Source organism: Tursiops truncatus, chromosome X (genome assembly GCF_011762595.2).
Source record: "Tursiops truncatus isolate mTurTru1 chromosome X, mTurTru1.mat.Y, whole genome shotgun sequence".
Taxonomy (NCBI): domain Eukaryota; kingdom Metazoa; phylum Chordata; class Mammalia; order Artiodactyla; family Delphinidae; genus Tursiops; species Tursiops truncatus.
In genome coordinates, this window is record NC_047055.1 from 110,445,670 (window position 1) to 110,470,394 (window position 24,725).

The following is a 24,725-nucleotide window of genomic DNA, read 5'->3' on the forward strand; positions in this document are numbered from 1 at the left end:
ATACAGTTATTAAACAATAGCACAAAATCTCAGTGCCTAAAAATGTGAAATAATTCTCTACCATTTAGCTGTCTGCCTTACACTATATTCTAGATTTTTACTTCCAGGATTTTTATTGCACTTTGGGAAATCAGAGGTAAAACATGGTTTTAAAAAAACAGTATGTCAAATCATTACACTGTACACCTTAAATTTATACAGTGCTATATGTCAATTATATCTCAATAAAACTGGAAGGAAAAAAACTGTGACTGTGCTTAAATTCAAATAAAAATAGCATTTTTACAACCATACTGAAATTTAATCCTTTTACACAGGTTAACAAAATATATCACAGAAAAAACCTAAACAAAAACAAAACTTTTGCAAGTGGAGCAATGCAAATTTATTTCAGGAACTCAAATTATAAAAGGTCACCTCTGAGTCAATTTACCACACTAAAGGAACAAAGTTGTTAAAATACAGATATGCTCCACTGAGCCATTTATCCACTCTATAGTATAAAACTTGAAATAAATCCTAAAGCCAAGGTTTAAAATCATTTTAAGAGTCAAGATCCTAAGTGTTTTGCTATCTCTGTAAGAGGTGCTCTTCCTTCCCAAAACACAGTTTAATTGAAAAGTTGACTATATTTAAGGTTTTTGTCCTCACCAGCTCTTCAGTTCAAAATACTATTATCAATGTGAATATGGTCTATATCTTGTCTGATCTGAGCAATGTGATCCAGAAAGTGGGGTTGGGGAAGGTGGACCCTGTGCTGGTGAAGGAGGTGAAAGTCCTTTCGACAGAGGTCACATACCAGGATTTGTTCCATCCCGTTGTATAAACGGAGGGCTCAGAATTTCTTGTTCTTCGGTGAACTGGGATAAAGAGTTAGGATTATGACGGTCAGAAGGGAATTCACTTACAGGTGGACCACCATTATGAGACAGAGGAGATTCCGGCAGAGAAGGATTTATATAGGGTGGCACCAGGGCAATAATACATCCAGGGGAAGAAGGTACTGGTGATGGATCAGAAGTCATGGGTGGAGGTGGCACTTGACTACAAACCAACTGAGGAGTACCTGAATCCTGGAGAGAATATGACATTGGATGGCTTACTGGTGGTGGAGTAGATGGGGGTAGTGAATGTGCCTCTGGAGGCATAATATAAGGGGGCAATACCACTGGCTGACTTTGATATTCAAGATGCTGGTGAGCCGGTGCTGGGGCAGGACGTGATAGTTCTTTGGCACCAGAATTTGAGTCACCCTGAATAGGGGTGATTACTAAATTGCTGTTTTCCCTTGTTGAAATACTAACGACTTCCTGATGGAGCAAAGGAGGTGGGGTGGCGACAATTCTGCTGGAAGAGCATAAAGATCCTTGCGTGGCTGGTTACTGCGCTTGTGTGATACACACTGCACAGGAGATGGTGACATAATGCTGCGCAACTCTGGTGGAATATGGCTCATATGGTCCTGGTCTAGCAGCATTTCAGGGATTTCAGTTGTTGGTGAAGCAATACGAGGGTGAACTTTTTTTTTTTTTTTTTTTTGTGGTACGCGGGCCTCTCACTGCCGCGGCCTCTCCCGCCGCGGAGCACAGGTGCCAGACGCGCAGGCTCAGCAGCCATGGCTCACAGGCCCAGCCGCCCCGCAGCACGCGGGATCCTCCCGGACCGGGGCACGAACCCGCGCCCCCTGAATCGGCAGGCGGACTCTCAACCACTGCGCCACCAGGGAAGCCCGAGGGTGAACTTTTTTAAGCGGAGCACAGTTAACAAGTTATTTAGCTCTCTTATGGTGGTAGTTGATACGAGCTTCTAACTCTCTTTGAGACAAATAAGTTTTCCTGCACTCTTGGCCAGCGCTACACATGAAGACAGAACCTCGTGTATGCTCCACAATTCGCAGCACAGGAATACTACAGCCTGGTCATATCTTACCTCCTTTTCTTTCATATAAATTAGCACAGTCATAGCAAAAAAGCATACTTGCACGGAATTATACGCCCATAGATTTTAAAAGGCAAATCACAAATTTGTCACAGAAATGAACTGGTAAATCAAACTTTTCACCTATGATGTTTATCTTAAAGTCCTCCCAAACGCATTTAGGAAATGTTTTCTTTCTTCCCAATAGCTCACTCCCTTTACAGTCATACCGCCCTCCTCCATTACGTTCAAATTCTTTTCCACCAGCAGGCGACCCATTCATAGTCCTTGGAATATGAGACACAGATTGCTTTTACTCACCTGCTTAGAAATGAGCTTTAAAGGAATTCGTCTTCGAACCTCAAGGCCACCGGATGATCCAGAGCTCTGAGCGCGTGGTGGCCCACAGTCAGCGTCAGCAGGATTCGTGTTTGGCTATTCGGCTAGGAGGGAACCCGGGCGCGGAAATCAGAGTCCGCATGCGCGGCACGAGCTTGCCCGAGCTTGCCCGAGCTTGCCCGAGATTCCCCGAGCCCAGGAGGCGAGAGTTAGGTCAGATTAGATCAGATCCCAACCCCGTCTCTGTAGCTTTGACTTCCGAGGGGTTTCTTCTCCTTTTCCCTACCCGACCTCACTACTCGGGTGAGGGAGTCAGACATAGTTTGGACAAGGGGGAAAGAGCTTCACTGTTGAGGTTGCTAAGGCTGCTCTTTATGTGCCATGAAAGTGGCCTTTAACTGTGGAAAAAGAGACTGATGGGAATGGGGAAGGGGAGCGCAGCAGCCGCCAAAAGAATACGTTCCCAGCTTATTAGAGCGCTGCCTTCTGGGGCAGCTTTATTTTTATCCCACTGCATTTTTGTAACCTGCCTTAAATTGCTCAGGTGCGTGTGTGTGTGTGTGTGTGTGTGTGTGTGTGTGTACATACATGTATGTAGTCAGGCATACACACACCTCTAAGATTTCGTCATGATATAATGAATGTAAAATCAACTTTGGAGGAAGGGAGCACTGTATGTATCTTATCAAGGAAAAATCATGTAAAAAGTAGTGAACATGGTAATCTGACAGTGCTAGACATTTGCTGTTCATGCTTAGAGAATGATTTTGGGTATTTAAGCCAAATTTCCCCAGGTCTCACCTTCCCGCAAGTAGAAACTGGACCAGAAAAATAGCAACAAACGGTATTTACTTGGCTCCACCCCACCCATAATTGTGGCTCCTCTGCACCTGACGGCGGGGGGAGGTCTCTCCCGAATGTGTACACATTCACCCTTTTGGCTATGTTGACCGTCAAGTCTCCCCAGAAAACACTAAACAAGAAACACTGATCAAAGTTTTTTAGACTTACTGCAACATAGGAGAATACTACCTTAACAGAGTCTAAATAGTGTCTCAGAAGAGGGATGGCAGGATATTAGGGGCTGGGCTGGGTGATTTTAGGGCAGGTCTTGCAAGGAGAATTACGCAGATTTTATAACATGACACCTAAAGACTGGCAGGCACAGGGAATTGAGAATATTGACATGAGTATTAATGGGAAATATGTTATTCTTGTTAAGTAAACTCTTTTTTTAACATCTTTATTGGAGTATAATTGCTTTACAATGGTGTGTTAGTTTCTGCTTTGTAAGAAAGTGAATCTGTTATACATATACATATGTTCCCATATCTCTTCCCTCTTGCATCTCCCTCCCTCCCACCCTCCCTATCCCACCCCTCTAGGTGGTCACAAAGCACCGAGCTGCTCTCCCTGTGCTATGCAGCTGCTTCCCACTAGCTATCTATTTTACGTTTGGTAGTGTATATATGTCCATGCCACACTCTCACTTTGTCCCAGCTTACCCTTCCCCCTCCCCATATCCTCAAGTCCATGCTCTAGTAGGTCTGTGTCTTTATTCCCATCTTACCCCTAGGTTCTTCATGACCTTTTTTTTTTTCCCTTAGATTCCATATATATGCGTTAGCATACGGTATTTGTTTTTCTCTTTCTGACTTACTTCACTCTGTATGACAGACTCTAGGTCCATCCACAGCCATAAAAAGAAACGAAAGTAAACTCTTTTGGTTGGCTCACAATGTTATCTTTCAGGAAAAAGTACTTCCTGCAACAAGTAGGTAAGTTTGCTTATTCCCAGAAGTTTTTAACATAACAGAAAACTATCCCCAGTTCAATTATCGTTTTACATGGTGACAGGGAACTATGTTGGTTTCCTTTTCCCTGGCTTGTTGGGGTGTTGCTTCTTGGCTACACCAATGGTGAAAATACAACAATGCCCAGATACCCACCAAAGGTACCAGTGCTCACTAATGCCCAAAGTTAGTGCTGCGCCAGCAAGGAAACAAGGAAACATTGAAGGTGCTGTGTAGTCTAAGAAGATAAATGGACTTCCTTGCCCTCTTTTCTTTCACTCTATTACATGGGCTACAAAGCACTTCAGATTAACACTTGCCAATGTGTTAAAGAGATTTTCCTGAAATTGCTGTTAGTTTTTACTTGCTCTTAATTATTACTCCCCTAGTAAGGACAGAGGCAGTGCTAGCTCATGGTAGCTAGTTTAAATTTGAATATACAATGCCACTCACCTCTGACACTCTCCCCTAGTTCTGGAAATGTTTCAGTATTCCAGCAATGCTGTCTTCTCTTAGGATTCATTCACTCCCAGGAGGCAACTTCATTCCTCATGCAAATAAATTTCTTATGGGCCCATCTCCTGGAGTCTCCTAACCTGCCTAAACTCTAAAGACAACACGCTTTATTCTCTCAAACTAAGCCTCCCATTACATGTTGATTTAAATTTTAGGTAATTTGAAATTTTGTTGGCTTTTAAAAAAAGCAGTACATTTTAATAAGTCAAAGTGGTTCTTATTTACTAAGCCATGGATGTTCTGCCCCTATTGTAAGCAATAAACCAAAATTCTAAGTAAAACCTAAAATTTAGAGCATGAAGGCATATGCAAATGTTCCTGTTTTACAATTACAATGACTTGTTTGCAGGCTCTTTAAGAAGGTTGTGTGTCGGGGTGTGGGTTAGTGGTATGCATATAATTCAAAAACAATAAATATAAAGGGGTAAAAGTCTGTCAAATAAAATATCCAAATCTTATTTTCCCTTCTTCCCTGGAACTAGTGTTCTTCTGTCTAAACTGTGACATTCTCATATGACAGAATGCTGTCCTTACACATAACCCTGGGTGAAAAAAAGCCAGCTCTCTTTCCTAGTTGGCTAAATTTACTTTTGTTGCTCATTAGGTCAACTTCAAAGTGATGAACGAAAGCAGCTCCTGGGTGGAGGTTGTCTAGAAGTTAACAGGACTCAAAAGCTGAGCTTAGAATTTATTTCTAAAATAATTTGAAGTTGACCTAATGAGCAACAACCCTCAGAAGTGGGTTCCGACAGCTCTGCTTGGAGTATTTGCTTGTTTATAGCTGAGAAGCCTGACCTGAATGCCCTTAATAAATATTTTTTGGTGAAATTGTTGATAAGATAAAGGGTATTGACCCTCCATTTATCCACATCAGATATGAGAAGCTAACTTTGCCACACTAGAAAAGCTGCCTTTACAAATTGATCCTTATTTAGTGCCCTTAAACAAAAAGTTAAATGGGCTTCCATTCAGCCACCTCCTTCAGGGCATAGAGACTCTGTCCTTCAATCTCACTGCTCTTAAAAGTTGCTAGACTTAAATTCGATTGACAAAAGAGAGATTCAGTGTCTGTCTGCCTGTAACAATGATTGGATATAAAAAGGTTTGAGTTTGGAGATTTAAGAGAAATTGGACCTTTTGAAATTGCTTGGATTCATGGAGTCTTGTTAGAATTCGGCTACCTCAAAAAAATCTAAATGAGGGTGACAACGAAGAATTATGGACTGCACAATGAAGAAGTATCAACGTGCACAATTAATGCTAGGAAACAGGTTGAGACATCTCCGCTTAAGCCACATGCCATCTGGCCCAGAAGCAGTCATTCTACCAGAATGACACCAAAGGTCAGCAGGGGCTCCTGGATTTCATTTCTCTTTTAAGGGAATCTGATCTGTCATTCCTCTGGCTCCTGTGGGCTTTAAATTCACATAATCAACATATCACTGCCAGAGACTTAGTAAGAGCTGAGGCAGTTTAAAGGTGAGTGGAGAATGATCATGTTCCCAAGCCAGATGCCTTCAGTTCTGCAAAGAAATAAAAAGTCCATCTCAGGTTCCAAAAAGTAAGGCAAACTGCCCTGTGTGAAAAAGACTTCAGCTCTTTTCCCATGTGTGCCGGTAGCTATATTTTACATCCTGGGAGGGCCAGCCATTTGCAAAAGTTTAGAGCAGTGTTTCTCAAAATGTGGTCCACAGACCCCTAGGGATTCCCAAGGCCCTTTCTGAGGGTCCTGGAGGTCAAAACTATTTCCATAATAATACTAAGATGTTATTTGCTTTTCCACTGTTTGACATTTGTCATGATGATGCAAAAGCAATGGGGGATAAAACTGCTGGCTTCTTAGCACGAAACAAGGCAGTGGTATCAAACTATCCTAGTAGTCACTGTATTTTTTACTGCCACACAGTAAAGAGAAAATGCTAGTTTCACTTAAGAATGTATGTGATGAAGCTCTAAAAAATATTAACTTTATTAAATCTCAACCCTTGAGTACACATCTTTTTCACATTTTGTGTGACAAAATGGAAAGAAAGTACACCGAAGTACTTTGGGGGCATACCAAAGTACAGTGGCTATCTCAAGGAAAAGATTTATGTCATCATCTGAGTTGGAAGGTAAACTATCGGCTTTTTTGTGTGGAACATTATTTTCATGTGAAAGAACAAGTGACAAACTATGACTATTCAAACTTGGGTATGTGGCGGACATTTTCTCAAAACTGAACAGACTTAGCCTGTCAATTCAAGAAAAACAACTGACAGTATTTGTTGCCAATTATAAAATTCAAGCTTTTGAATGAAAATTAGAATTTTGAAAATCTTGTATCTGCCACGATCCTGGCAGCTTCCCAGTACTAAAGACTTATCTGATGAGATCAGTGGTAATTAATAATGAATGTAATTTTTTGAAACTGTATAATGAAATGTGTCAACACTTGGAAGTTCTGCATAACTCAGTGAACCAATATTTTCCAAATGACCAATGGTTGATGTTACAAAATCATACATAATTAAAAGACCCATTTAAAATCAAGACAGGAGTAGATGTTAGTGTAACAGAGTATGAAAACTTCATGGCTGTTTCAGATTCCATATTGCAACTAACCTTTAAGAAACTACCATTTGTAGGGACTTCCCTGGTGGCACAGTAGTTAAGAATCCTCCTGCCAATGCAGGGGACACGGGTTCGAGCCCTGGTCCGGGAAGATCCCATATGCCGCAGAGCAACTACTACTGAGAGCCACAACTACTGAGTCTGCGCTCTAGAGCCTGCAAGCTACAACTACTGAAGCCCGCACACCTAGAGCCTGTGTTCCACAACAAGAGAAGCCACCGCAATGAGAAGCCCGCACACCACAATGAAGAGTAGCCCCCACTCGCCACAACTAGAGAAAGCCCGCGCACAGCAACGAAGACCCAATGCAACCAAGATAAATAAATAAATTTATAAAAAGAAAAGAAACTACCATTTGTTGAGTTTGGTTTCATTTCAAAGAATATTCACAATTATCTGAAAGGCTATTCTAATACTCCTCCCTTTTCCAACAATACATCTGTATGAACCTAGATTTTCTTCTTTAATTTCACCAAAACCAAATATCACAAAAATTGAACTCAGAAGCAGATGTAAGAATACAGCTGCCTTCTATTAAACTAGATATTAAAGAGATTTGTAAAAATTTAAAACAATGCCACTCTTCTCAGTGACTTTTTTTTCTTTTGGAAAATATATTTTTCATAAGAATGTATAATTTATATTAGTGTGTAATGGCTTATTATTATTTTTAAATAAAATAATAAATATTTTAAGTTTCTCGATATTCCACATAAACAAAGGCTCTTTGAGGTCCTCAATAATATTTAAGAGGGGAAGGGAGTCCTGAGAGTAAAATGTTTAAGAACTGCTTCTCTAGGTGATCTTTAATGCTCTTTCACCTTTCCTCTGAGAGACACTGCCTTCCCCACATTCACTCCCCCAAACTCAGTCCCATCCAAATCAAATTGCCCAGAAGGTCCCAGAACTTCCTCACCTTCAAAATTAACTGACGGTGACAAGGAGAAGGGAAAGAATGATCAGGATCACTTAAACTCGAGGCATTGTGCCATGCACCTAATATATGGTATCTCGTCTAATCCTCACAACAGCCCTGTGAGATAATAATGATGACGTAACCAAATAATGGGGCAGCAGGGCACAGGGGAGCCGATCTTACTGTTAGGGTCAGCAAAACCACATTTTCACTAAGAATCATCTATAGACCAAATAAATAAAAACATCTTACAAATACCACACTACTTATTTTCAAATACATGTGGGTGTTACTATACCCAAAATTCCATTGTAAAGCATCACCAAATGCACAAAAGCTTTGATCATTGTTTTTTTAAAAATTTCAATGAATCAGGACATCAATGTGGGAGATAAAAAATTTTTTGACAATGAAAAGGGAACAAAGTGATCCTCGCCTTTGAAAAATACTGAGAATCACTGCATTGTAGCACTATAACTACACTGAATCCACAGCAAAATCCCAACCTTCAGGACAATGCTAAGCTGTTTAGAGTGATATCCTTACCACTAAAAGCCCACTTTTGCCATCAAAGTATTTAAAACTCTAGACAGGGAAGTCAATACACACATATGAAAGGCCAGCTAACAGCCTGGTACCATACAGGGTTGGATGAGGGAAATGGACACGAAGTGCTATAAGAATTCTGGGGACGTAGAGAACTTCTGGCCAAGATGATCTTGGATGAACTAAGACTAGATCTGCATCCTTAAAGATAGAATTTAAATGGGCATAGAAGACAGTGACTAGGGAACCACATGGACAAAGACAGATGTGGAAAGCAGATGTGTTCAAGGGCAATATGCTTGACTCAATCGAGGGCTCACACACGGAAGAGATGGGAGATACAGTTGGGAAAGGGCGTTTAGGACCAAATGTTGAAGGGTCTGGATGGAATACTGAGGAGTATAAACTTATCCCTCGAGGCAATTCAAAATCATCAAATAAAGATATAAAAGAAAGGGAACAGAGCATAGTGTAGGTTGGCAAACTGGGACAGGAGTCAGACAGTCCTATGAGGAAGCAATTCACAGTTCAGGACTGAGGTTGTTCAGGTCTGAGTGGGAAATAGAGACCAAAAGAAACAAGTATGTGGGAGACGCCGAAAGGCCAGAGTTTGGCGACTAACTTAATGGGACTAACTGGCAATGGAGAGGAGGCAAAGGGAAATGACTCCAAGTTTTCAAGCCCAAAAGACTATCGCATGATCCAATTAGGAAGGAACCATTTGGCATGGACCACATCTGCTTCGTCAACATCCTCGTAAGTTTGGCCCTGGTCCACCAGAGGGTCTGAGGCCTATGTTTAGTGACATGGAGGAATTTTGTCTTGGTCTGAAAAGGTAATCAGAACAGTATCCTGAACTCACTACTGATCAATTCTTCAATCGTTTGGGAGATATCCTCCCCTCCCCACCCCATGACAGTTAAGACTTGAATTTTAAGGCTGCAGCTACCCATTCACTACCCCAGCCCACGTCCAGGCTGCTCCCCTCACTGAGCAATCCTGCTGGATTTTCCCTGGGTTTTTGGATCAGCAATACCTTTGGACTTGGCTTTGTTTTTTGAGGATGCTACCTCGGATTGGGGGCCTTGATTTTGTACTGACATCTGGGTTTTCTGATCCATGACTCAATTGTACTCCACAGCTGCGGGTAAGAGGCACCTGCCTTGACTTTCTCTGTTGCTCCCCCGGACTCTGTTTAACTCTACCTTTTCCCCATCGATTGGAGAGCAAGGTCAACTGGGCTTTTTGCATAGCAGGAGGTCCAGTTCTGAAAAGTGCTTGGCAATAGTGAAAAGGAAAGGGATCGAAGAAATAACAAGAAGGAGAAAGACAAGAAAAAGCTAAAGATGAACATTTTCAGTCTGGAGAAGGGGAAGGAGGTTGGCCTGATGATGAGCTAATTGTCTTCAGGTACAGAAAGGGCTCTCTCTGTTGGAGAAAGGAAGCCTGGCTGTCCTCCCATCCAGCCAAGGGCAGACCAAGGGCTTAGTTACAGCGCAGGGGATTTACAGAAGATAAAAACATTTCTTGGACAAATACAGAAATGGGTTTCAGAGGGGTTTTGTGTAATTACCTTTGCAGGAGATGGCTAAGAATAGCATAGCTCCTCTGGCAGCCGGAAGGTGAAGAGGTGTTATGTGGACAAGCAGAAGGTGAACTTGGGGCTTTTCTTGCCACCCCTTCCATAACTCTCCCTCTTCCTTTACTGCAGGAATAGAAATTTCTGCACTCTGTCAGGCACCCTTGGAAGAGCTCTGAACCTTTCTCCAGAGGAAAAGCACTTGGCCAATTCCTGATATTTTTAGAATAAAATCAGCAAGTAAAGCTGTTGTCCCAGTGGTCACCAGAGCACTGTAGTGGTGATGATTCCAAAAGCCATACAGGCAATTTCTGACGAAATGATATCAAAGGCAGACTAAAAATTGTTTCTTTAACCGAAGGGTTGCATGACTGGTTTTTAATTAGAATGGATTAATACAGTGTTCCCGTTTATAAAAACCAAAATTGAAAGGAAGGAATTGCAATGAGGTAATTAAAGTAAGGAAAATAGCCTCCAGATCCTCTCCCACCCAAATATTATGCTTAAAAAGACAGAGAAAATTAAATAAAACTTTGTTATTCTTTATATACCTAGATAATCTCTGTATCTAATATCTCAAGGGTATTACATAGTTGTATAAGTTCCTAGTGTGTATATATGTTTGTGTGTATATATACATGTGTACGTTTATTCATATGTGTATACATATTTTTGTACCTATATAATCATATAAACACATGCACAAATTGTTTTCTGTTTACAATAGTATATGACAATATATATAGATACCGCTTCTTTTCTATTTCCAGAAGGGCATTAACACAGGGCTTCTCAGATAAATTACCATTTCCCTTTCGACTGGCTTATTTGGCAAAATCAAGAAGTTTGTGTGCTAGTGCACAAGATGACCTACCTGATCCTCCACTGAAAAAATACGAAATGTTTCATTGAGCCTTCATTCTAAGAAGCAATGGTGAGTAGCTGGTAAGCTCTCTCTTCCTTGTCACGGCAACATCCTTTGACCTATGTAACTGTAGGAAGGTGTTAAAGGGGGAAAAAAGACAGGAAGAAGGCTGTATGTGTTTCACCATTTACTGAATGAAAGGTTTTACCTTTTTATGTATGTAGCACCACGCCTACATATCAACTCCAAACCCATCAATTTACCAAGTCCCGTCAGAACAATTCTGTCTCAAGAGCTCTCATATCTATCCCTACGTCTCCATCCCATGCCACCAGCATGTCATATCTCCCTTCGATTACTGCAGTGGCCTCGTAACTGGTCCCCCAGGCTTCAGTCTTATCCCTCTCCGAGTGTTCTCCACACCATCACCAGCTTACTCTTCATTAACCAGAAATCTATTTGTGTCAATGGTTTGATTTAAATTGTTCAGTGGCTCCCAGACGCCTACAGGATCAAGTCCAGACTCAGCAGCATAGTCCTTCAAGGCCTTTCTCCATCTGGCCTCTGCCAAACTATCTTGCCTAACACCAACCCCTCCTCAGCCACTCTTCAAGCTCCAGCTCTAATAAGCCATTTCCAGCCCCTCCCAACAGGTTTTTTCCCCCTCATCTTGTTTTCCAGAAGCCTGGCCTTTCTGCCTGGAACTCTCTGCTCTCTGTTAGCTCCCCTGGCTGTCTCCAATGGATGCTACAAAACTCAGGTCCAGCTTCATCTCTTCCAAGAGACCCCCACACCCAGTCTTGTCTCTTATGTATATTCCTATGACAACTGCAGGATTGCCCAAGAGTACCAGCAAAGCAAGAACTCAAAAAATGAGCAGAGAAAAGATTTTGGAAAGAATCTGATATTCATTATTTCCCTCAAAAAGCATCAAAGTAGTTATGGGGAAAAAAATCAGAACTTACATGGACTTCCTTGTATTTATTTTACTGTTATTTAAAACACTTTATAGTGAAATATACATATATAAAAGTGTACAAATGGTTAACGTAAATAGCTTCCAGATCAAGAAACCTAATATTACCAGTAGCTCAAGAGCCCCCTTGTGGGACCTTCCAGTCACTAACACTGAAAGGGCAACCATTCCCCTGACTTCTAATAGCACAGATTAGTTTTACATATTTTTGTTTCATATAAATAGAATCATAAAATTCAGCTTCTTTCATTCAATATCATGCTTGTGATAAACATATGTATGTAGCTGTAGTTTCACTGTTATTGTAGACTAATATTCAAGTATTTACTCTACTCTACTGTTGATGGGCATCTCAGTAGTTTCCAGTTTTGAACTACTACAAATTTTGGTGCTTCTATGAACATCTTCTACAATGTCTTCTGATTAACATATGTGTGAATTTCTGTTGGGTAAACATTAGGTTGAACAATATGAAATTGCCAATATTCAACCATTTTCGACCTACTAAGATGGCAACTTATTACTACCTAGAAGTGGAATTGCTGGGTCATCGGTTACACGCATATTTACCTTTAGAAGATTCTGGCCTAATAGTTTTCTACAGTGGCCATACCGATTTATAATCTCATCAGCATTATATGAGAGTTCTGTTTGTCTAAATCCATTTTTATTTTAGCCATTCTGCAGGGAGGGGTATACAAATGAGTCACATTATGGTTTCAATGATTAGTGAAGTTTAAGCACTTTTTCATATATTTGTTGGCAATTCAGATATCCTCTTCTGTGAACAAGTTCAAGTCATCTGACCAATTTCCTATTGAGTTGTCTGCCTTATTAATTTATTATTATTTAGATTTCACAGCTGAGGACATTGTAATTCTTTCATTGCTTAGCTCTAGAAATGTTTTTATCCAGTCCTATGCCCAAAGAACCCTGCATTCAACTCTGTTCTATGATATACTACACTGCTGAAATTGTTATTTACATATCTACTTTTCCTTATGAATTGTTAAGTAATTTTTAAATCACTAAATAATTAGCAGTTAGAGCTCTTATTCATCATTGTATTCCAAGCCCTAGAATAATATCTAGCAAGTGGTTCAATAAATATTTGTTCAGTTAACTGATATGCATTTAACATAGTATTCTTCCTAAATTTGTATTAACTATCTTTATACTCCTTTGTCTAAAGCTTATTCCAACAAGGCAAACCGTGTAAAGTAGAGCACTCTGCCCTTTCTCCACTACTTGACAAAAGAACACTATTGCTGTATGCCTGAAACACAACACTGTAAATCAACTATACTCCAATAAAAAATTTTTTAAATAAAATTTTTTAAAAGTTTCTAGCATTGAAAAAAAGAATACTAGTTGCAAAAGTACAAAACAATGATCAGAGCATAGAAATAGAACTTTTCTGTTTCAATTAATGACTAAAAATAATAAGCAATAAAAATCTCATATAATTGAAAAGAAAAAAACAAGATCTTAATAGCTTAAAGGGCAAAAGGCATTGATGTGCAAGTAATTTACATCAAGAGAAGTAAAAACCAAAAAGCTAATTACTAAAATTAAACAACCAGTCACACTTTTATATATTTAATAGATGAAAAGTATTAGTAAAGTTGAAATTAATAACATGTAGAACTTATCAGGTTTTACTAAATGTGGCACCTTCTTATACTGTTCTTCATTATGCTTGTTATTATAGTTTTTGGCTTACACATCTACTTCCTCCAGTATACCATAACTTTCTTATGGACAGGACCCTTTCCTGCTCCAGTTCCGTTGTAAAATGAAGTATGTACCCTCATATATACAACCGTGCTAAAAAGCAATTATGTCAGTATATTTCAAAAGCTTAAACATGCCCCCTTTGGTCAAGTAAATTCACTCTCAAGTATTTACTCTAAAGGAAACAATCAAGAGGAAAGAAAAAAACTCTACACATTAAGACACTTATCTCTGTATTGTTTACAATAGTTACAAATGAAATCAATAATAAACTTCTAACAATAAAGAAATGATTGAATAAAATGTCACAGAAACACTAAAGAATATTATGCTGCCATTAAAATGGAAGATTATTAAATACCATGGATGCATGCCAATACTATTAAATGAAAAAATATCATGCAAAATCATATAATGCTCTAAGATTATACCATATAATCGTGCATGGATCCAGGGAGCAACATAGAAAACGACAAATGAAAAAGAAATACTTGGAAAGTTTAAGGTTCCGGACCATAAAAGAGTTTCTTTTTTAAATGTCGTTACTGTGCATTCGTTCATTACCTCCCCAGCTACTCTCCTAGACACAGTCACTATGATCTCTCACCTGGATGAGTGCCACAGCCTCTGACTGGTCTTCCTACTTCTTCCCTTGTTCACCCACAGTCTACTCTCAACACAGCCAGAATCGTCCTGGAAATCAGGAGGCAGATCTTGTCACTTTTCCGCTCAAAAGTCTCCAATGTCTTCCCATCTCACAGAGTGAAAACAAGAATTCTTACAATGGTCTACATGACCGTCAACTATCGGAATGCCACTTTGCATTCTCACATGACCTTGTCCCACACTCTTCCTTGCCTCACTAGCCTCCTTGCTCTTCCTCAACATCCTAGGGACACTCCTACCTGAATACTGGAAAGTTTTATTTTATGCAGAAGCCAATCCTAGGTTTTTTTCCGTTATTTTAATAAAACAAGCATGCGTAAGCATTTGGTATTTCCCATTTCTCCTAAAGCCATATAACTTAGTCTTTGGACAATTCAGTTGGAAGGAATGTATCTCTGTCTACCTTCCAGAGTTGCCTGTGAATGCGTCTAGGAGAATGCTAGGGTGGATTTGTCATGAATGCTCCAGAAGAAATTTTTACTTATCAACAGGGGCCAAGAAAGATGAGGAGGGGAGGGAAAAGAACACTGGTAACTGTGGTTAGATCTAGGGAGGTGTAAGCTAGGTGAGGGGACGGACTCTAAAGTAAAGGGCCCGAACTTCAACAGGCTTATATGAAAGACACGCAAAACTATTTCAGGCAAAGCTGCAACGTCTCTGAGACTGAGAAGAGAGGAAAAAGCTTAGTAAATTGGAGAAACAAAAAGAAGACCTGTGTAACTAGGAAAAAATGCAACGGAGACATGGCAATGGAAAAGTGGAGAGCCAGGTTATGCAGGGCCTTTAGGTCAGGGTAAGTTGTTGGGATTTATTGTAACTGCAATGGAAAGATCACTGAAGGGTTTTAAAACATTGGAATGACAATTCTGTTATTATGATATTGCTTGTGAACTCTGGGGTTAAAGTCACCAAAGTCCTGGATTAATCAAAATCCAGTATGACAGCTAGCATTCTGCCTCATGTATTGTAGGCAGATCTTAAATGACAGTCGATTTTTCTTCTTATTCTATAGCAAATATTACTTCGTACATATCACCAACATACCTAGGTGAGGGAGTACCTTCGTTATTACTCGTGTTTGTAGTTTTAACATGCTGAATGCTTTAAGATGGTTTTTATTCAATGCTTACAATAAAATTGAGGCACTCAGCTTTCAGTTCCTAAAGAACCATTTATGCTTTAAAAGGCTTTTGATTGATTTCCTCCCAACAAGCTATGTGCACTAACTCAAACTCAATCTGCGCCGGAGCCTGTTGTGTGTGTGCAGATGAGAGTTGAAATGTGAATCTCCAAGGACTGTGCTTGGCCCTTGTTGATAAGTAAAAATTTCCTCTGGAGCTTTCGTAACAAATCCAACCTAGCATTCTCCTAGACACATTCCCAGGCAACTCTGGAAGGTGGACAGAGATACATTCCTTTCACCTCAAACGAATTCTCCGAAGACTAAGTTATATGGCTTTAGGAGAAATGGAAAATACCAAATGCTCATGCATGCTTGTTTTATTAAAATAACTAAGAAAAAATAGGATTGGCTTCTGCATAAAATGAAACCTCCAAATATTCAGCAGTTTAAAGGAAGCTTTAGACTCTTTAGTTACAGATATTGGTGGGTGAAGGCAATAATTCAGTAGAACTGTATCTATAGCAGCATTTCTTTTAAAAATAATAATTTTTTGGTACATTTTCCCTTTAGAAAACAAAACATAGACTTCCAGTTACTCAGATATGGATCTACTTTCCCTCTCACAAAAAGGATACTAAAAATATTAAAAAGGCCACATGGGCAAAAATAATAGACCCCCTACTAGAAGCAAGCTGAAGTGCCCTGCAGACTACCAGAAGGCCTCAGGCCTTGGAAGCTGTAGGTAACAGTGAATGTCAGTAGGCATGATGGGGTTACGAACAAGGTGATTGCTTTAAAGTCTTTAACTTTCACAGGCTCTCAACTACCCACAAGCAGAGTCACAAAGGTTTTCTCTGGAGAAAGTGACCTGGAGACAATCTGGTTTCAGAAGACCTGAACACAGAGGGCACAGGCAATCACAGGGCTGAACACAGGTAAACTGAGGGGGAGTCTACCAACTAAACTGAGACACCCCAGCCCAGAAATCTAGGACTTGGGGTCCCCACAGCTATATGTTTGCCTAAGGGAGCACACGGATAAAAATGGATTCAAATCTGGCCCTGTTGCTTGCTAGCTGAATAATCACGGGCAAGTTGTTCATCTCTCCAAGCCTTTGTTCCCTTACCTATAAGTGGGATAACTATAGGTGTCTGAATTATCCTAATGACTAAATTAGATAATATACATAAAACATCTAGTGGATGTCGGGCAGATGGTTCATGCTCACTAAATGGTAGCCAGCATTATCAGTGAAGAGCAGCTTCTGGAGAGCTTTCTGAAGGACTCAAGATGGAACTATCATCAGGTACAAACACCTGTAAACTGACTCCTTCACTTCTTTTCTAACAGATGACTACAGAACACAGCCTGAAATCTTCAATAATTCACAGGTCAAAAGCAGGTTTGGAACGTTGGTCCAACTGCCCAGTAGAGCATTAGAGAATGGGCTTTGAAATCAGACAAAAATGACTTTATTCCTGGCTCCTCCAATTACAAATGTGGTCTTGGCGAGTCACACAAGTATTCCACAGCTGTGAAGTGGAAACAGTAACAAGTATCTGCAAGGTTGTTGTGAGGACTAGCTACAAGGCATGCAAGACCCTAGTGGAGTGCCTACGACATGGTAGGTGTCAAGAAATGTTTGCTGTTTTCATCGTGATCATTTTTTAGGCAAAAAAACAATCATTTATAAATGCCTGGACAATCTTGGAATAAATTTTCTCTGGGTTATTTTCTTCATTCATCAAATGTCACTGGGGTTGGAGAGTCATGTGACCATTACCAGTATACAGATTCCACTGACTTCTATTCTAACTCAGTTTGGAAATAGATAGAGTTCAGTTCTAAATGGTAAACTGTACTGCTCTTTTCGCTTAGGACATATGCAGACATTTCAGCCTAACTGGCAGCATAAGTGATACCTAATATTTTAGGTAGCTTTTACATTGGGGATTTTAACTTAATCACTTAGTGCTTCTTCCTCTGTAAAGTGGCATCTCAAGCCAGCATTAATTCTAACAGTACTTTTGTGGCTTGTACATGGACACTCATCTTTGTTTCTTGGACTCTGAGCCTCGATTTTTCTTTTAAGTGGAGAAAGCATAAAACATGAATATAAAGAATAGCATTTCTCATCTCTAATCAATGGAGAAGTAAAAATAATTTTCTTTTTTTTTAAAGGTCTTTTTTTTTTCTTTTGGCTGCCCCACATGGCTTGTGGGACAGACTTTAGTTCCCCGACCAGGGATTGAAACCAGGCCCTCAGCACTGAGAGCGCAGAGTCCTAACCACTGGACTGCCAGGGAATTCCCATAATTTTCATATAAATCCTCTAAAAATCCTAGAAGACATAGCACATGTTATTTCATAAAAAATATTTTATTGGGCTTCCCTGGTGGTGCAGTCGTTGAGAGTCCGCCTACCAATGCAGGGGACGCGGGTTCGTGCCCCGGTCCGGGAAGATCCCACATGCCGCGGAGTGGCTGGGCCCGTGAGCCATGGCCGCTGAGGCTGCGTGTCCAGAGCCTGTGCTCCGCAACGGGAGAGGCCACAACAGTGAGGGGCCCGCGTACCGCAAAAAAAAAAAAAAAATTATTTCCCCTCTCAATGGGATATATTTTAAAAGCTTAGAACGTATTGTAAATCCATGGCATAGCCACATAATCTTATATTCAGTTACCTTCCTAATCGAGACAAGCAACAAAACAAAATATACATTCAAATGAAACATGCAGCTAAACCATTTATAAATAATTAAAGTTATAGATCAGGTTTTCTTTCACTGATCACAAATTATGGTAATGCTTTTGTGGTGCTCATTTCTGGGCTCACTTTGGTGTGTTTATTAAAGCACAGTATTGTCAGATCACAGGGAATATCTCATTTTCATTTTCATATTTCCAATTCTAAAGGGGATTAAATTATCCAATTAAACTGTTAATTAAAAAGACTCCTACAGAATAAACTCCAGGCTACCAGTGGCATTTAAAATTTTCATTGTGCTGTGCTCAAAAGCAATTTCCTAAATTCAGAAGAGCTCCAAGTTACTGGCCAGTATTTTACTTTAGAAGGTGTGGCTGGTATCGCTAGGTAATATCCAAACCCATTTCCTCTTCTTTCTGGGCACACAGCTGGACTATATATCCCAGCCTCCTCTGCAGTTAGGTTTGGCCATATGACTGAGTTCTAGCCAATGGAATATGAGCAGAAGTGACGCAGATAACTCCTTGGACTAGACCAAACCTTCCACTCAATATTTTCCATAACCTCTTCCCCTCCACCAGCTTCTTGTAGGTAAGCATGTATTCAATAGCATTGAAAATGGCAGAATCACAATATGGAAGGAACCTTGGTCCCTAAATCACCAACTGTAGGAGAGAAGCTCACTGATCATTAATACCCATTGTGTATGTAATGAAAACAATAAATTAACTTAAATTAGGTTAAACCATTGAGATGATCTGTTTCAACATCTAGTGCGATCTTAATTAACAAAGAAAGCAACTGAACTTGAGGGACATGCAAAAACCTTAAACCTAATTGGAAACATCAGACTCCTTCAAATATTGATCAGGTCCACTAAGATATATATCTAAAAACTGAGGCACACTGAATACCTCATAAAGTCTATCAAACAGACCATAGCAAGAGAGGTTCTAGACTTCTTGCCTCCATTACCCCAAAGCCTCTCCTTCCTGTCCATGCCTCAGAGATCACTCATAAACTCTGTCATTTCTATACATCCTTCCTTCTGCCACTACCCTACAGACAAAAATTCTTATTTCAAGGATCAGCTCAGAAACTGGAGTAGACTCTCTAAGAGGGGCACTAACAGGCCATACTCAAACACTTACTACTACCAGCTCCACAGTCTGTCTGATGTCTATCACCTGTACATGGACACCATGGCACACCTACTACAAACGAATACTTTTCCACATCTCAGAACATATCAGTGTCAGAAAGATGTTTAAAATAATCAACAGGGGACTCTACTTGCACTGCCAAACTAATCCCAAAATGCCCCCCAGAGAACTTAGTATGAATTCTATGATATGCCTCTGGATTTGTCTAGACCCAGGCAAAGCAGTCAGGCTTTCACTGTCCTGCACCACTCACTCGTTGTCCAAAGGTGGCCAGGAAATATAAACTCCAGGCACTTCCAGTTCTCTGGAAGTACATGGGGCACAGAGGCTCCAGTAGTATGAGGGCAGCCATCCTAGAGATCTACAGCCAATGAGGAAGAAAAGCACACAGAAGGTGAGGTTAGGTGCCTGGTAAAAGGGCTGGGATCTGGGCAGAGAGAACTCCGACAGCATCCACCGGAGGAGAATTGAATAATTCCTTCTCTGTGCACCAAACCACAACCTGATGTCCTTGCATTTCATCACACTTGTCATGAAATAGGGTGACTGTAGCAGTTTACGTATCTGTTTCCCATGTTAGACCAGACTGCATATGGTCTGCCTAAATACAGCTAGTTCAGTGATTTAAATATAATGGTGCTCAGTTACTGTGTACTGAATAAGTGACCATAAATCGACTTGATTGTTAAAGAAAGGTGATAGCACATAGAGATTCTTTGGTTCGACAGTAACTGTAATGTTCATTGTTACTTTTGCAAGACCAGCCGTACCATGGTTGATAATTTCCTCAGAAACCTCTCTTTTCCTCAATAGGAATATTATTGCACAAGCAATAAACCACATCTCTTATATTCTGGAAGAAAATACAATGACCACCTCGCAAATCTCTCATTGTCTACAGAGAAAGTTACTGCATTCAAATCCCACTTTCCTAAACCAAGAAACCTAGCCCTCTACAGTGCTTTGTGTACTTCTTAGGCAAATATTGTCTAAAACGGAACTGAGTATGTTAATCAATGTAACAGGTTTCAATATTATTTTTAAAAAGAGAGGAAACAATATCTTCAACTTTTTATTGTCCTTAAAATGATTGCTCACATTGTTTCACAAGTAGGGGAAGAAAATACAATGACCATTTAGATAAGAAATGCATAATCCAAGAACACCTTTCTTCAAACCAGTGGGGCACTGCCACTGGCAATGAGAATGTTGTTGCTTGAAATAATCATATATTCTTCCATAATTTAATATGCAACTGAGACATTATGTTAAAAATATCAAGGAAGAAGCCTATCAAATGCTAAGTGATTACAGAAATACTGATGGAATAAATGTATTCAGAAATAGGGTAATCTACGGGATGAAGGTTAACGCAAAGGTCAGCAGCCCAAAGAACAAAGGCTCTGCCTTTCCTGACTCTGGGATACTTGAGAAGCAATTTCAAACCTCTCCACTGCTCTGGCACAAGCACAACCTGTGTGGCAAGCCATAGTTCCTAGTTGCTTCTTACTGATGCTCCAAGGCTAAATGAGATAAAATTTATGTGCTGTGCTTTAAGCTCCACTGAGGAAAGGCACTGAATAAACTTAAGGATAATTTACGAATCCTGAGCTTGCAGTAATCACTTCCAAGTCCATCTCATAAAAGGAAAAAAAAAAATGGAAATAGGAGGCCAATGCTATGTGGTTGGTAAAAAGCTCAGGAAACTTTGCGCAATGATGATAAGCCCAAACAAGATCATTTTATATACATAAGACCCTTGACTAATCCAGGAGACTTTCCCAAAAAAACCTAATTCCTTCCATTGCCCAGACAATAGTTCACTGGCAGAGCATCTGGTATATGAATCAGAGAAGTTTGGTCTGGCAGTCCTAGTCTGAGATCCAATATCTAATTTCCTTTTAATTTAGCATAATTATTTTTGTAAAACTTTATGGCCCTACTCCAGTGGATGTGCTTGGCAAGGACTGCCAAAATCCTGTGTTCTCTTCAGAGTCACATTCTTAGGCCAGCTTCTCCCTACTTTTTCTCTCTCCCTTCCAGTTGCATTTTACCTTCCTCCCTCTACCACTTAATCAGTGTCTGATTCTTTTATGCTAATCTGTATTGAAGAGAAGGGACAATAAGAATGTACTCTGAAAATTTAAACATGAGCATGTATTTGGAAATTCAATCTACTAGAATATTGTTCCAGTTAGTAGTGATGATTTGGGCTTCTGTGAGTTTGTTGTAATAACAGCCATCCTATCTACAGCTTTCAGTATAGTTGAGTTACATCAGGTAAAGTTAGTCAGGACAAAGTAGCCACATCATTCAGAAACTGTGAGGGCCCCAACTGTTCACCAACCAGTTTTCCTAAACCATTAAGTGACTGAACGAGTCCCATTTCCAAACTCATAATTCTATGCTTTTATCAAACACTTTCTCTGACCTGCAGGAATGTGTTTATTTGGAATTTAAAAAGAGAACTCTAGAAGGAAAATGCTATTCATATAAGCCTTAAAAATCTCAGCTGATTTTAAATGTCCAGATACAGGAAAAAAACAAGGAGAATCTTCTAAGTCTAAACCAAATCAGAATGATTCCTCTGGAGAAAAGACACAGTAACTGCTTGTTTTCAAAATACAAAGTAAGGTCACATTAAGCCATGGTTAAGGAGGAAAAGGTAGCTGCTCTTCAGGAGTCTGTCTATTCAGAGAGCGGGAAGTCAAGGGGAAAATCACTCTCCTCTGACTAACGCAGTGGAATTGTTTTCCTCATGATGGTACCCCTGCATTTTTCTCCCTTCTTAAGTTCCCATGGTTACAAAAGGACATGGCACACACTTTTATATATATATATATATTTTTTTTTTTAAATGACAAATCCCAGGGATGTAAAGTGGCTTCCTCTGGTTAGCCTGAATTTGTCATTTTGCTTCCGAGATTTTCCTATTGGCCTACTTAACCTAGAACCACATGTACAAGGAATAATGTGAAGGGGGGATGGCTATTTTAAGAAACCGAAAATGCCAGGTAACCACTTTAAGGCCATTACAATTTTATCCTACACACACGCTGAACACACACTTGAAAAGTGTGAGAGCTTGAAAAGACAGAGCTCTGAGGATCAAAAACGTAATACTGCTCTTTCTTACAGACTCTTTAGAAGAAGACTTGAAGAGTAAAAATTATGTTTCTTTAGACTATGAAGGGAATTTTCAATTCAATCAACAGATTCTAAAATGTCTTTAATCAAGAAATTTTTCAAAAAGGTTCTTTAAAAGAGAGGTAACTTTAACTGAGCCACTTTGCGCCCTCCTCAGTGTGGGGTTTGTCCCTTTGCACTAAAGGAGAAGGAAAGCCATACATTCCTAAAGGGGAATCAGAAAATCATTTTCTCGATGCCTACTCATTTCAGAAACAGGAGAATGCACATATATGAGGATAACAAGACAATCAGGAACTGGACTGAAGAGAAGTATCCAGCAGATGACATAATCTCCAAGGTTTGGGCAGACTAGATCAAATTTTGGAGATGTCATTTCTTAGTGTCCCCACTGTTGCGTGACTAGGTGTTTTGGCTTCTTCTGGGACTTACAGATACAACCTTGTCTTTCTATTTGACGAACTCAAACCTTTACCAAGCAGCCTTTCTGCCAGCTTTGCTCATGCTGACTTGAACAGGGCAATAAGCTACACCAGATACAAGCTGTGAGGCACGTTTTCATGCCAACAGACTCCAAAGCTGAAGGCAAGAACTTCATCAAATATTTTAAAATGAGAATTCAACATATTTCTAATCTAACTACCTTAGAGTTAATCAACGCTATGTAATGACGATGTGTGAAATCTCACAGTGCGCTCCACAGTGCAGAAAGACCTCCCAGGTATCCTCGCACATGTCCACATCACTGAGGGTTGCAAGTGTAATAGGCTGAATTTTCTTCTGGATACGTTCTACTTAGGGCCCCTGCAAAGCTGTAGATTAATATGATATGGACCACTTAGCTGTGGCTTACACACTAAAATGGACAACAGCAACAATTCAGCAGACAGCATTTTAAAAAAAGCAGCCTAGGGACTTATTTTTGTTGGTTTGGTTTTCTATAGAAACATACTTGATTCGATTTTTTGCATTCCATTTTTTTAAGCCTTACAACTCTGAATAGATACTGTTTAGATCTAAGCAATACCCAAGTAATGAAGATGCATCAAAAATAAACAACCTCAGGGGAACATAGGCCTAAAGCAGTAGGTGATGAGCGCTGCACAACTCTCTCAGGATGGCATAAACCAACAGTCCAGCTACCAGAGTCGGCAGGAGTCCGTGCCTCTGTTCATCGTGGAATTGGATGGACAGTTAAAAGCCTTCTGGAATTCTTCAAAGTTGCTAACTGCACCATTGACCCTGAAAAAGATATGTCAAAGTCCATGTCATTTAATTCTTACAAATCAACAGGTTCTGGATAAAACTGTATCATTATATTGCTTGATATGATGTTGCATTCATTTAATCTGTTTACAGGGAGATAACTGAAGTCCAAAATGGTTAAGTAAATTTCCAAAGAAATTAACAGAGCCGAGACTAGAACCAGACAAATGCTATTAATCTTCCAAATATCTTCAAATTTCTATAAACTGTAGGATCTACAATTCCTATAAATTGTATATAGGGTCGTACATTCCTATAAATTCACAAATTCCTACAAACTAGAAGATTTACCAATACTTAGCTTTTCTAACTATTTTTTAATTTAGCTTTTTAAGGAAGATATAACTGATAGAGAGTATACGCATTTAAAATGTAAAGCTCATTTAGTTCACATGAATACACCCATGTTACTACCACCCAGATCAAGACATGGGATATTTCCAGCACCTAGAAGGCTCCCTTGTGTGCCCTAACAGTAGCACCTCCAAGCATAACTACTAGTCTGACCATAGATTAGTTCTGCCTGTTTTTTAACTTCACATGAGTGGACCACATAGTATGCACTCTTTTGCCTCTGACTTCTTTCATTCAGTATTATGTCTGTCAAGATTCATCCATGTTGTTGCTATCTTTAAATTACCTTTTTTTAAAAAAACATTTTATTTATTTGGCTGCTCAGGGTCTTAGTTACAGCACACGGGATCTTCACTGTTGCGTGCAGGATCTTTAGTTGTGGCATGCGGGATCTTTAGTTGTCGCACGCGAACTCTTAGCTGCAGCATGTGGGATCTAGTTCCCTGACCAGGGATCAAACCCGGGCCCCCTGCATTGGGAGCACAGAGTCTTAGCCACTGGACCACCAG

General features: G+C 39.9%; 2 protein-coding genes across 2 annotated transcripts in view; both read right to left on the reverse strand.

Moving 5' to 3' along the window:
- Nucleotides 1-1,768: 1,768 nt before the first annotated feature.
- Nucleotides 1,769-19,801, reverse strand: CBLL2 (Cbl proto-oncogene like 2). The gene is given in 5 exon segments (XM_019927734.2): nucleotides 1,769-1,972; nucleotides 1,974-2,021; nucleotides 2,024-2,221; nucleotides 2,224-2,304; nucleotides 19,703-19,801. Coding segments are annotated over 5 exon segments (630 nt in total).
- Nucleotides 19,802-20,514: 713 nt separating this feature from the next.
- The window catches only part of PHEX (phosphate regulating endopeptidase X-linked), a 203,805-nt gene continuing 199,594 nt past the window's right edge, over nucleotides 20,515-24,725 (reverse strand). The window contains exon 23 of the mRNA XM_019927702.3: nucleotides 20,515-23,838. Coding sequence (XP_019783261.1) covers nucleotides 23,736-23,838 — 103 coding nt within the window. The 3' untranslated portion in view covers nucleotides 20,515-23,735. The remainder of the gene's footprint in view (nucleotides 23,839-24,725) is intronic.